At 39.7% G+C, this 12,846-nt stretch overlaps 1 protein-coding gene across 2 annotated transcripts in view; it reads left to right on the top strand.

Moving 5' to 3' along the window:
* NAMPT (nicotinamide phosphoribosyltransferase) overlaps positions 1-12,846 on the top strand; it is a 49,676-nt gene that overhangs the window by 21,410 nt on the left and 15,420 nt on the right. Inside the window, exons 3-9 of one of the 2 annotated variants that reach the window (XM_075926987.2) lie at positions 51-154; positions 2,374-2,502; positions 3,080-3,238; positions 3,614-3,750; positions 4,110-4,335; positions 5,660-5,779; positions 8,967-8,984. In XM_075926987.2, coding sequence (XP_075783102.2) covers positions 51-154; positions 2,374-2,502; positions 3,080-3,238; positions 3,614-3,750; positions 4,110-4,335; positions 5,660-5,779; positions 8,967-8,984 — 893 coding nt within the window. The remainder of the gene's footprint in view (positions 1-50; positions 155-2,373; positions 2,503-3,079; positions 3,239-3,613; positions 3,751-4,109; positions 4,336-5,659; positions 5,780-8,966; positions 8,985-12,846) is intronic. The other variant, XM_075926996.2, reaches the window with a different exon arrangement.

The raw sequence follows: 12,846 nt of genomic DNA, 5'->3' as shown, positions 1-12,846 counted from the left end.
AGACAATGTCATAATTTTAAAAACTTACTTTTAACTGTTTTTCATTGCAGGCAAAGTGATAACCAAAGAGAAAATCCAGGAAGCCAAAGAAGTGTACAGAGAGCATTTTCAAGATGATGTCTTCAATGAAAAGGGATGGAACTATATTCTTGAGGTAAAAATCTCTATTATGTTTTAATTCAAGGAAATTCTGGGTAGGATTTGTGAATTGGGAGGATTGGTTATTTCCATCTTTAGGATCACTGCTAAAGTTTGCAAGTACTAGCAGGTGTCACAGAACAATCAAATAATTGTAAATCGATAAAGCAAATTTGGTATCCTGACAAATGTCAAATATGCCTTTACAGGTAATAGGGATTTATGCTTGCCATCCCCTGCTAGAATGAGTGGGGAGTCACTGGCAAATTTCAGTGTATAGAATACAATATTTGCTGCTTGGTTGTATTATATCACTTGCTATAATTAATTGTAGCAACTTTTCTTCTAATGCAGAAAGCACTACAACTTTTAGGTTGAGTAAAGTAGTAAATGGAGAAAATAAATTTTAATTGGCATATGAAAAATGGGTGTCTAAATTTTGTTCTGCTTCTTAAAATCAGTTTTGTTATAAAATAGAGAGCAGTTTGGAATTTCTCTGAGGCACAAAATCTCCAAAACAACTATCTTTGAAAATGGTTTTGTGTGAGTGTGTGTGTAACTTTTCTCAAATGAAAGCATTTTTCCTTTAGTGTGGGCAGATTTTTGTCAGCCTTTGCAGTTGAATGGTACTAATGCTCATCTCATGGGTTTCCACTCACTGAAACTTGCTGCTTTGCCAATTTGTATGATAGATTAAAGTATTTTACACAGCATTTTATATTCCATTAATGATCATGACTGAGGTATTTGATGGCATGTGAGTGAGAAGGTATTAGGGTGCCTGGATGTCCTCTGGCAATTAAAACAGACCATCAGAATGGAAATTCTCAATTTTTACGAATTGTAAAATAGGTAACATTTTACCATTAAATCAGGAGTGCTATAAGGGTGTGCATGTGTGTTTATCTACTTCTGTTCATAGATCCTTTGAATATATTTCTAGGTTTTTCCCACATTACTTCTGAAGAGAACTGAACCCTATTTTATTATCTAATCACCTGGATTAGGGATGTAAAATGTTGATTATTTGGCTTATTGAATAGTCAGTGCAATTTGCATTGACCATTTGATTAGTCGATAAGGGTGTTTCGGCCTTGGAAGTGTAGCCTCAGGGCTGTTGCTACACTTCAAAGGCGAAAGTGCTGCAGAGAGGCTACCTGTGGCGTTTTAAAGCAGCAGTACTGCATGGAGCCCGGAGTCAGCATTTGCTTATTGGATAGTTGACTACTCATTCACATATCTAACCTGGATTCCTTTTTCTTCTTTAGGCTTTTCTCCTTTTTAATAGCATTGACTGATCTTTAAAGCCTTATTGTTGGATGGTTGTTACCAGCTTTCTGTCTTGGGAAGTGTCTCGGTCATCTTTGGTCAGTCTGGTTAACTGATTCCTTGCTGTGTATAAATATGATAAGGGTCTTTTAAACAGGGATGGACTCAAAGATGCTTCTAAAACTCCAGTGGGGGAGGGGTGTTTATTTTTTTTAACCTGGATTTCTTGGATGTGTCGCCATGTAAAAAATACTTCTGAAATTCTGAATGAAAGTCATCTATTAATCGGTATAGCACCTGAAGCTGTTGAAGCAGCAATTTGTACACTTTATGGAAAGACTCCTAAGGCATATTCCTTTGGAGCTACTCAAGCTGCTACCTGTCAGTTGAGTCATGCTATTTCACTAGAGTGTAATAGTTGTGTTAGGGTTGCTGTCTCATAACTTCTTCTATTGCAAACAGGCTGCTGCATCATATTACAGAGTGTCAAATATTTTAAGCATCAAAGTTAACGTTAACAGTTGTTTAGAAATTCAAAGAATAAAATGTTAGGAGTCTAGATTCCATAGTCCGTGGATAGAGTAGAATCCCATTTAAAGTTTATTCCTCCTAAAACAAATGCCTGTATCAAAACATAATGAGACCATACATTTTCTAAATGGCAGATGACCTAAATATCAAGATTAAAACACCACAGAAAATTGAGTGATAGACAGCAGCACGGTTTCCTAAAATGAGTGTGTTCAAAGGTTGCTAAATACCCTTTGGAGGAACATGGTTATTTATTTTGTGGAATTGGTGCCCCTTTAAATGAATAGGCTTCGGTGCATTTGTGTGGGGGCTTTGTTTTCAAACATTGTTTAATTGTAAATGCTTTCTTTTTAGCAAATATAAAGTCTGATTAATGAAAGCATGGCTGGTCCAGTTGTTCCTACCAACTAATGCCATTATTAATTTATCTTACAGAAATATGAAGGACATCTTCCAATAGAAGTAAAGGCTGTTCCTGAAGGCTCTGTCATTCCCAGAGGAAATGTACTCTTCACAGTAGAAAACACAGATCCAGAGTGCTATTGGCTCACAAACTGGGTTGAGGTCAGTCTTTAAAAAATTAAGCTTTCATGAAAAAATGAAGACTGGATTAACAATCATTCTACTTGGTTTAGGGTAAGATCTCTGGAACTAGATGGTTTCTGCTTTCAAAAGATCACTCTCTCTTGAAACCTGCTGCAGAAGTCTAATGTATGATTAAGCTTATTTAATAAATGGGTGACATGCACAACAGTGCTCATACGTGGTGTGGGGATTGACTTTTGTGTGTTGTTGAAACTAAATTGAACTCATTGACTATATTCAGAATAGTTTGCCTAAATTTTTGGCATCACTTCTAAAAATTAGTTTTAAGTTGACAGATAGGAATAAAAAGGGGGAGTGATGTGATAGTACTTTCCTAGTAAGTCATTTGGGCCCATATTGACACCATTTACTATACTTAATTTGTTTAGTCTTTTAGCAGTGCCCATATGTATTTCCCCTTGGCTTATTGCCAGTAGTCCCTGTTGTTTGGCTAATTGCCAAGTAGGGATTTTTTTGAGTCTTGACCAAACATGTTTCACTTATGTGCACCTGATAATAGTGGTTTTGTTTTTGTTTGGGTTTTTTTTTTTGGTAGACTATTCTTGTTCAGTCATGGTATCCGATCACAGTGGCCACAAATTCCAGGGAGCAGAAGAAAATTTTAGCAAAATATTTGCTAGAGACATCTGGCAGCTTAAAAGGGCTGGAGTACAAACTGCATGACTTTGGCTACAGAGGAGTTTCTTCGCAAGAGGTAACACTAATTGCTCAATGGCTTGAGAAGTCTAGCTCTATTTTGAAAAGTATATAGCCAAGAATTTGTAGTATCTTTGCACAAATACATTTTGACTCTTTGACACTTTGATGTCTTGTAATGTTTTGACAGTCTGGATACTGTGGCGCAGTGTGTGTTCAGAATACTTTCCTAAGAACTTGACTTAACTATCATGACCTGGAGAGCTTTCCTCTTTATGGAAATCTTCTGGATAGTATAAGACTGTTAAACTAAATAGAGGAGAAACTAGAATTAAACAAGTGCTTTGCTGTATTAAACTCACTCTGTACAATACTTGATAATTAGGTTTCATGATTTGGCACTGTAACTCAAAGTCCTCTCCCTGTTTCTCAGACAGCAGGAATAGGAGCATCTGCTCACTTGGTAAACTTTAAAGGAACCGACACAGTAGCAGGAATTGCTTTAATTAAAAAGTATTATGGAACGAAAGACCCTGTTCCAGGATACTCTATTCCAGCTGCTGAACACAGGTAAGATGTCATCCCCCAGTTTGTTTGAAACCTTTGCTGAATTTCTTAGTTTCTAATGTTAACATACATAGAAATAGTTATCCTTTCTTTGCATGTAGAAACGCTTGCTTCGCTCTGCATAAGGAAGCAGATAAGCCTCTTCAGTCTTTGTATGGGCTAGTATCTACACATACTGTGTACCAGCTTTTAATTTATTTGCAGCAATACATTTATGCTTGAAGATATTTAAAGGACTGGGTCATTTTGCATTATCGTTGGCTTTAGTTATAGAATACCATTTAAATATAGAAAAATACAAAATGTGCGTTTTGGCTGGCTCAACTTCAGTTAATACAGATATTCAACTGAATTTTTTCCAGTACCATAACTGCTTGGGGGAAAGACCATGAAAAAGATGCTTTTGAACACATAGTGACACAGTTTTCTTCAGTGCCTGTATCTGTGGTCAGTGACAGCTATGACATCTACAATGCTTGTGAAAAAATATGGGGTGAGGACTTAAGGCATTTAATTGTCACCAGAAGTCCAGAAGCACCGCTGATTGTTAGACCAGATTCTGGAAATCCTCTTGACACTGTGTTAAAGGTAATACTTTTAAAATAATCCTTCCTAATAGAATCCTGTAATTCTGAAATGGCTGTCCAACACATTTGGGAACTATATTATTGATGATCTAAAACTGTTGCTGCATTGGGCTACTTCATGTGGGATCAGTCTAAAAATGTATCTCTAACTTTATCTAAGGAAACACTGTTCCGTGTTCCAAATGTCTTGGTTTTTACCAAGCCAGTTAGTCATCTGCTTACAAGGAACCCAAAAAATGGCTTTTAATGATGTATTTGTATAGGTCTTACAGAACTCTGCAAGATCAGTTAGTATATACTATTCCTCAGGTAGTTAATAAATGCTCAGTTGTATCGAATCTTTCCGCATCACAACATATTTTTTATATATATATATATAAAAATAAACAATAAGGAGCTAACAAAGCATTAACCAAATGCCAAGCTAAAGTAATTTCTCACCATTTAAGAGAAGGCTGAAAATGCAATTGCTTAACGTTGAAGCAAAGAATTATACATGCTACAAGTACAAAAAAGCTCCAAACACTGTGAAACTTGCATTAAACCAGATACACGTGCTTTTTATCAGCCACTTCATCAGACAGAACTGTAGTGACACCCAAAAATGATAAAACTATTTAGAACACACACTCACATGTAGATAACTTACTCTAATGGAACGGTATTGTTAGCTAATGCATTGAGATTTATAAAAACTATCTACTTGAAAAATACAAATTTCATCTGCCTGATCACTTTTTTTTTTAAACTTTCTCTGCGGTAAGTGTCACATCACCATAGGAACTTTGCTTCACCTCTTTCTCAGAACCAGGAAAACAGTCAGTCAAGATCTAAATATTGAGTATTGCTCTTTTAAACTGAGACTCCAAATTGCAATCCTTATTCCACGAGGCATAGGGTGGTAAGAAATCCAAGGAATATGAAGGGCCCATCCACTGTTTGCATTGTGGGTTTTTTAAAAAAGTGGAGGATGGGGTAGGGGGGAGAAGAAGATTAAATAATATTCAGGGCTGATCTAGTGAGGAGAATCTAGCAGCTAATTTGTAAATAAGCATGATGACTGGTGTTTGTGTGATTAGTTCTCTTTAGCCATGTGACTATACAGACTATATTATTTCTTAAGCCGTTTTTTTTTTCAGAGCTATCCTACACAGTGCCTGCAGTATTGAGAATGCAACATGGCTTTGCTTTGAATCTTTCTGCATCACAGCATGTTCTCAAAATGCTAACAAAAATGAATTCAATAAAGTTTAACGGATTTGGTGTCAAACTTTGCTAGAGTGGGAGAAATAAAAACCAGATTGCTTCTATTTTGTTTTCCACAGGTCCTGGACATTTTAGGAAGGAAGTTCCCTGCTGTAGAAAATGCAAAAGGCTACAAGGTGTTGCCCCCTTATATCAGAGTTATTCAGGGGGATGGCGTGGATATCAACACGCTGCAAGAGGTATGGATTTGGTTAATATGTCAGATGAAATTAGCTGCGTCCTTTAATCTGGAGTCTGTTAACAAATCAGGTGTTAATGTTTCTTTATTGGCCCATTCCTAGCCTTCATTCTGGACATTGCCTACAAACCCAAATATATACAATTTATTAAAATCACATGGGGAATTTAAAGAAATACATAACCTAAAATATATTTCATAATTTCACTGTTGTAACTTTCTCTCCCACATCACCTAATTGTTTAGTTTAATCCTTCCCAGGTTGAAACTAAGATTAAGCTCTGTGAAGAGATCTATATGTCTGTAGTCTGCCAGTCTTGACTTGTGCTGTGGTGATAGTAATAATTGTAACTCTTAAGTAAGACTACTGCATTCAAACTTTCAAGGTATACTTTTGTGTTTTGAAAGATACTTTTGAGAACAAATGCAAAAGTGTCTACAAACCATGAGTATACAATATGGTGGGGGAGGTGTCTTGAAAAACCAGTTTAATGAAAACAATTGAGTTGTCCATGTTTTTATATAAAATTACACTGCATTTAACTGGTGGTGCCTAATGTTATGATAAATGAATACATAACTTCTTACTGATAAAAGTAAAAAGTACTTTTGACAAGGTAGAAGTCAAAGCTTTTATTATCCACTGGAAACTCTGGTGGAAGCAACTGCGGAGCAGGATTGGCTATTCGTATTTCTGCACTTCCATCAGTTACTTGATGTTAAGAGTCAGGCCACCACAGGATGCCTTTTTGCTTTGAAAATAAATACAGTATTGTGCAGTCTTCACCTTAGATACATACTGATGTAGTGATACAAAGTAATTAATTAGGAAATACTCAGTTCAGTGAAACCTCTTAGATATTGGAAGTACCCACAGGAGCCCCTGTTCATCTGATATGAGCAGCTTTGTATCTTTGTAGCAGGTTTAAAACTAATAAAAGAAAGTTATTCTTCACACAGCGCATAGTCAACCTGTGGAACTCCTTGCCAGAGGAGGCTGTGAAGACTAGGACTATAACAGAGTTTAAAGAGAAGCTAGATAATTTCATGAAGGTTAGGTCCATAAAAGGCTATTAGCCAGGGGATAGAAATGGTGTCCCTGGCCCCTGTTTGTCAGAGGCTGCAGATGGATGGCACGAGACAAATCGCTTGATCATTGTCTTTGGTCCACCCCTCTGGGGCACCTGCTGTTGGCCGCTGTCGGCAGACAGGCTACTGGGCTAGATGGACCTTTGGTCTGACCCAGTATGGCCGTTCTTATGTTATATTCTTGTGAATGAAGGACTAGGGAAACTAGACTTCAGAAGTTGGTGTAAACAGTTCTAAGCTGGTAGAAGTCGTCATCTGTCTATTCAGTTTAATTAACTATTTGCATGTATAATATGAGATCCATGAACCCAAACAACAAAGATACAAACGTGTTGACGTGTCACTACCAGATCCTCAGGGGCCGCTAGTGATGAGTCATGCTGCAGTTGGGATATCAAGTATTGCAGTTGTTGGTAGGAAGATTGCTGTGCAATGAAAAACATTTAGCAAACTCGTGCTATGACAGCCCTGAAAAGCAAGTCTGGTTTTCTTGGTTGGTTTGATTAGAAACAGTGATTTGATTATGTTGATCTTGATATATAATGCACATCTGTGTTAACAACTGCAAGCATGAAATAATTGAATCTGGATAGTCTTGCTTTACTACACAACTGTTGAACACTTGGTAACATTATCTGATTAGTAAACTCATTTTTTTCCAGTATCTGTTCTTGGAGACACACCATTTTTTTTAAAACAACTCTTCAAACAGAATTCAGCTGTGAGTTAGAAATATATTGAGCTGTTTTGACTCCATTGTCTTCTGATGGAGCTATACTAGCAGTGAATTTGGCCTACTAAATTCAGAGCCTTTCCAGAGGAAAGGCACGTGAGCTTCTGATAAGACTTTTCCTGAACCTGATAAAATTCTCGCAGGCAACAATTAGTGTCATATTATTCCATCACAAAATCATGAGTAGTCTTTCATGTATATGGCTGTGTCTACACTGGTACCCTTTTGTGTAAAAGAGATGCTGAGACACTTCGGAATTGCAAATGCCACGGGGGATTTAAATATCCCCCGCGGCATTTGTATGAACATGGCTGCCGCTTTTTTCCGGCTCGGGGTTTTGCCGGAGAAAAGTGCCAGTCTAGATGGGATCTTGCGGGAAAATAAGCCCTTTTCCGGAACATCCCTTATTCCTACTTTCAAGTAGGAACTTTTATTCCTTTCAAGTAGGAATAAGGGATCTTCCGGAAAAGGGCTTATTTTCTGCAAGATCCCAGCTAGACTGGCGCTTTTCTCCGGCAAAACCCCGAGCAGGGGGGGAGCGGCAGCCATGTTCATGCAAATGCCGTGGGGGATATTTAAATCCCCTGCTGCATTTGCAATTCCGAAGTGTCTCATTAGCATCCCTTTTACGCAAAAGGGTGCCAGTGTAGACACAGCCTTTATGTATGGGGAAAGGGAAGGGACCTTGGTTTTTCAGGGTATGGATATAGTTTTGTGCTGCCAGGTATAAATAGGACAGGAAAAGCTATTTGTAATACCTGATGTGAGAAGAAATGGGCAAAAGGGGTAAGTCTGTATTAAATTACTTTCCCATTTAGATTCTGAAAAAGTAGGATATAAAAATATATGCACTAATTTCTCCCACCCCACCCACCTTCCAAAAGCCTTTTAGCAGAACAGCATTACCTCTGAAAACAGCCATAACCACTTGGCATAAAAGAAGTTTTTACTTACTACAAAAGGCATTGTTACTCCTGTTGTTCTAATAAGACCAGACCGCCCATGCTGATGTAGAAGATATCAGTGCTGAGATTATATGCAAAATATGTAAAAACAAAATGTAGGTTTCATGCTGAATAAAACATTTTAAATGGTTTTCCATTACTTTTATCTGTAAATAAACACTTAGGTTGACTTTTTTTTCTTTTAAACTCCTTGAAAGTTTGTTTTAATTTTTAATTCAATATCAGTGTTGGAATCTCCAGTGTAACTGTCATGTGCCAGGTACTATGGTAATAGGTATGACATGAAAACCTGGAATGTGAAATGAACTGTTCAGTCTAGTTCACTGTCCAAACTAGATGAAACTGAAATAGAAAGAAACAGCAGAAAGTGTAAACTGTTCTTTAAAATTCTGTTTTAATAGGGAGTACTGCTAGCCCAGGTAAGGAACTTTTTTTTTTGGCTTTTTATTTTGACATTTTTATTTTTAAATCATTCCAATCTGCTAACTGCAAAATCTACTAGACCTTCTGGAGATGATCTTTGAACATTCAATTTCTAGCCATCTTTAAATTCTCATACTAGAGAATCCTCTAGTTTGGGATCATGACTGATGGATTATCCGCACCTACAATAGAAATTATTAGCTCAGCAGCTCTCAAACTGTGGGACCCCAAGTGATTTGTGACCTTGTTTTAATGGGGTTGCCACTGCTGGCATTCGACTTGCTGGGGCTTAAGGCAAAGCTCAAGCTCCATGCTTGGAGCCAAAAACCTGGATAATGCAGCTCCAGTTATAGTCCGGCCCACCTGGTGCTGAAGCCTTTTGGCTTTGGCCCCCCCTCAAAGGCACAGGGGCTTAGGCTTTGTCTTCAACCCACCCCAAAGTGGAAGGGATCAGGATCAGGCCTGTGTGGCGCCTCTTCCCCTTCCCCCCCGGCCACACGTCCCCAAGCATCATGTAATTTTTGCTGTCAGAACGGGGTCATAGTGCAGTGGAGTTTGAGAACCCATAGCTGGTCAAACTGACACCTGAATTGGTCCCTCTGTATGAACTGGAAAGTACAATGTGACCTTTGTCTTGCTGCCTCCTCCACAATGAGAAACTCCTCCGTGTCATTGCTCTGCAGAGAGGCTGCAAACCTTGAGGTTTTTGATGGAAGTAATTCCTTCCCCCTCCTCCTCTTCTCTGCATGCACCAAATGTGGAACTCAGCAGAAGAGAATCAGTGATAGAATCAGAGCTTTTTTTGCACATGCATGCATGCAAGGCCATTCTGAACAGTGGAGGTTCCTCAAGATAGAGTGGATTGTCAAAAGCCAGTTTTTCACCCAAAGATTTTTGCTTATAGCTGAGGTAATCGGAGTGTGTCTGCAGCATGAGCAGGCTTGCCATCCAGGGATGCCATGAACAGTAAGGCTGTGTCTAGACTACATCCCTCTTTCGAAAGAAATGCAAATTAGACACTTCAAAATTGCAAATGAAGCAGGGATTTAAATATCCTGTGCTTCATTTGCATAATCACGTAAAGGTGCTCTTTCGAGCAAGTGCCATTTTGAAAGTAAAACTGCAGTCTAGACAGTTCTGTTGAAAATGGCAGGCTTTTTCGAAAGAACCTGTACTCCTCATTTTTGGAGGCGTATAAACCAGGTCCCAGAGCAGCCACCACGTACTTGTCCCTCTCAGATGCTGGGGCATGTGCACAGAGCAGCCAGCTGGCCATGAGCATTCTGGGTGCATGGCTCAGACCCAGCAAGAGCAGCATTTCTTTAATCAAAGAGCCACATGCTGCTTGAGAGCCACGGTTGGCCACCCCTGATTTAACTGGTTAAATGGGATTTTTGCATCCCCAGAAGAGTCTGCTGAACATCTCTTCCTCCTTGTCTCCTTCAGTTATTCCTGACACTTATTCAGATCCAGCCGTCCTTCTCAGGCTCCTCTTCTAGGAAAGCCACTAATCCCACAAGGAAGGAGATTCCCCTCTGTTCATACTCCTTTCTTGGGGACTCTGATTTGAACACTACTTCGTAGTCCTTTGTGCCGGAGGATAAAAATTTTTTAAAATCAGTAAGATTTGTAGATGTTTAGAAGAGAAATGTTCATGATGCCTCGGATTTCATTCAATGGAAGTACTACAGGGACATCTGATGTTCCTTCCTCCTTGTTGGTTTGAGGAATCTGTCTACTGGAAATGCTTTAGAGATGTGTATGTTAGAGAGGTTGCCCCTAAAAATCTGATGGGAAGAAGTCTGCAGCATAACCTTGAAGTTGTCTCAGGCACTATGCCATTTATGCTGCCTTTTCCTATACTGATACCTGTTGGCTTTCCTGTCGTGGCTTTAGGTTTTACTCTTACAAGATATGTTTAAGTCTAGACTGTGGATAAACTCAAATACTTTTCTATGTGGATGGTTCCCTTCTCAACTGTTGCCATGTCTATACAACAAACTTATATGGACTCAAATGATGTTGGTAAACAGCTGAGATAGTTAGTACGTCGTGTGTGTGTGTGTGTGTGCATGCTTGGCTCCTTGTGAAGTGGTGTGCATGGTCACCAGGCACACTTGTGTAAATGCAGAATATGGTGCATCATGGATAGGCATCTTGCAGTGCAACTCACCACCTTCTAGCACACAGTCTTTTAGGAACTTTTGGCAATGCACAATGGAGCTAAAACAAGTTGGGCAGGGATAACTAGGAACATGAGGTCAACTGCCCATAATGCATTCTCCATCCCATAATATCATCTGTCATAAATTTTTGTGCCTCATTTTCAAAATCCCACAAATCCAGAGTCATCCTTGCTTTTGGCCATATCTAATAGAAAAATGTAGCTCGCACAGCTCTGCACTGTTGTCCTGAATGGTGCAAACATGGGGCGCGTGATCCTCCAGTATTAGCAGAGCCCAAAGAATAGACGTGATGCTGCTTTGGAGAGCAGACAGTGAAAAACATTTCAAGGGAGTTGGTGGCATTCGTGGAGCAGCGGCAGGTGCCGGAGCACTTGTTCTAGGCCAGGCCAGAGAAACTTAACAGTGACTGGTGGGATGATCTCCTCATGCAGGTTTGGGATGACGAGCCATGACATTCGAATTTTCAGATGCACAAGGCAACGTACCTGGATCTGTGTGCTAAGCTCGCCTTAGCCTTCCAGCACAGTAGCACCAAAATGAGAGCTGTAAGGACAGTGGAAAAGCAAGTGGTGAGTGTGCAGGACAGTCAAATCCATTTTGAGTCAGGAAATCCATTATGGGGGGGGAGGGGGCTGTTGTCACACAATATGTGCATGGTCATTAATTGCCTTCTGCTATGCAAGACTCTGATTGTTGGCAACGTGCAGGGCATAGTAGATGGATTTGCAGCAGTGAGATTCCCAAATTGCAGTGAACATAAGAATGGCCATACTGGGTCAGACCAGCGATCCGTCTAGTTCAGTATTCTGTCTGCCGACAGCGGGCAATACCAGATGCCCCAGAGGGAGGGAACACAACAGGGAATCATTGTGATCCCTCTCCTGTCATCCATTTCCAGTGTTAGATGATACACACATTCCTATTTTGACATGAGACCACCTTGCCACAGAGTACATCAAAGGAAAGGGCTACTTTTCTATGTGATGTAAGCATTGGTGAATCACTGAGGATGCTTTAACGATATCAGTGTGGGCTGGTAAAGGAGGATGCACGATGCCTACATCTTTAAGAACAGAGGACTCTTCAAAAAGCTGCAAGTGAGGGTTTTCTTTCCCCCACTGGCAGATTACCATTGGCACCATTTTAAATCCTAACAATGAGCTTTGGGAACCCAGCATCCCCTTGCTCTTATGGCTTGTAAAGCCAGACACATGAAGAGCAACATATGCTTCAGCTACCAGCTCAGCAGGTGTAGAATGTCAATTGAATGTACTGTACCTGTGTTCCTTTGAAGGATTGCTGGTGGTGCTTACTCACAAGGTTGGACTTTAGTGAGAAAAATATCCCAATGATTATAACTGCCTCTTGTGTTCTATATAATATCTATGAAGCAAGGAGAGAAAGTCTTTGCTGAGGTGCAGGTGGAGTGGCAGTCTGCTGAATTTTTTTTCAATAGCCAGGTGTAAAACTATCAGAAGAATTCAACACAGAGCTGTGCAGCTAAGAGAAATTCAGATGCCATGACCTGTCCATGATTTTTACTTAAAAATATCCATGGCAAAATTGGGAGCTCAGTTGAGGTCTCACCGCTGTTCACTGAGTGCAGCGGGGGGGGGGGACACCAGCTCCCAGCTGCTGTGGATTGAACTCCTGGCAGTCACTGGAAGTTGAA

The sequence above is a fragment of the Pelodiscus sinensis genome, chromosome 1 (assembly GCF_052426305.1).
Source record: "Pelodiscus sinensis isolate ZL-2025 chromosome 1, ASM5242630v1, whole genome shotgun sequence".
Classification (NCBI taxonomy): Eukaryota; Metazoa; Chordata; order Testudines; family Trionychidae; genus Pelodiscus; species Pelodiscus sinensis.
The sequence above is the reverse complement of the archived record's forward strand: the minus strand, read 5'-3'. Positions and strand labels throughout refer to the sequence as shown.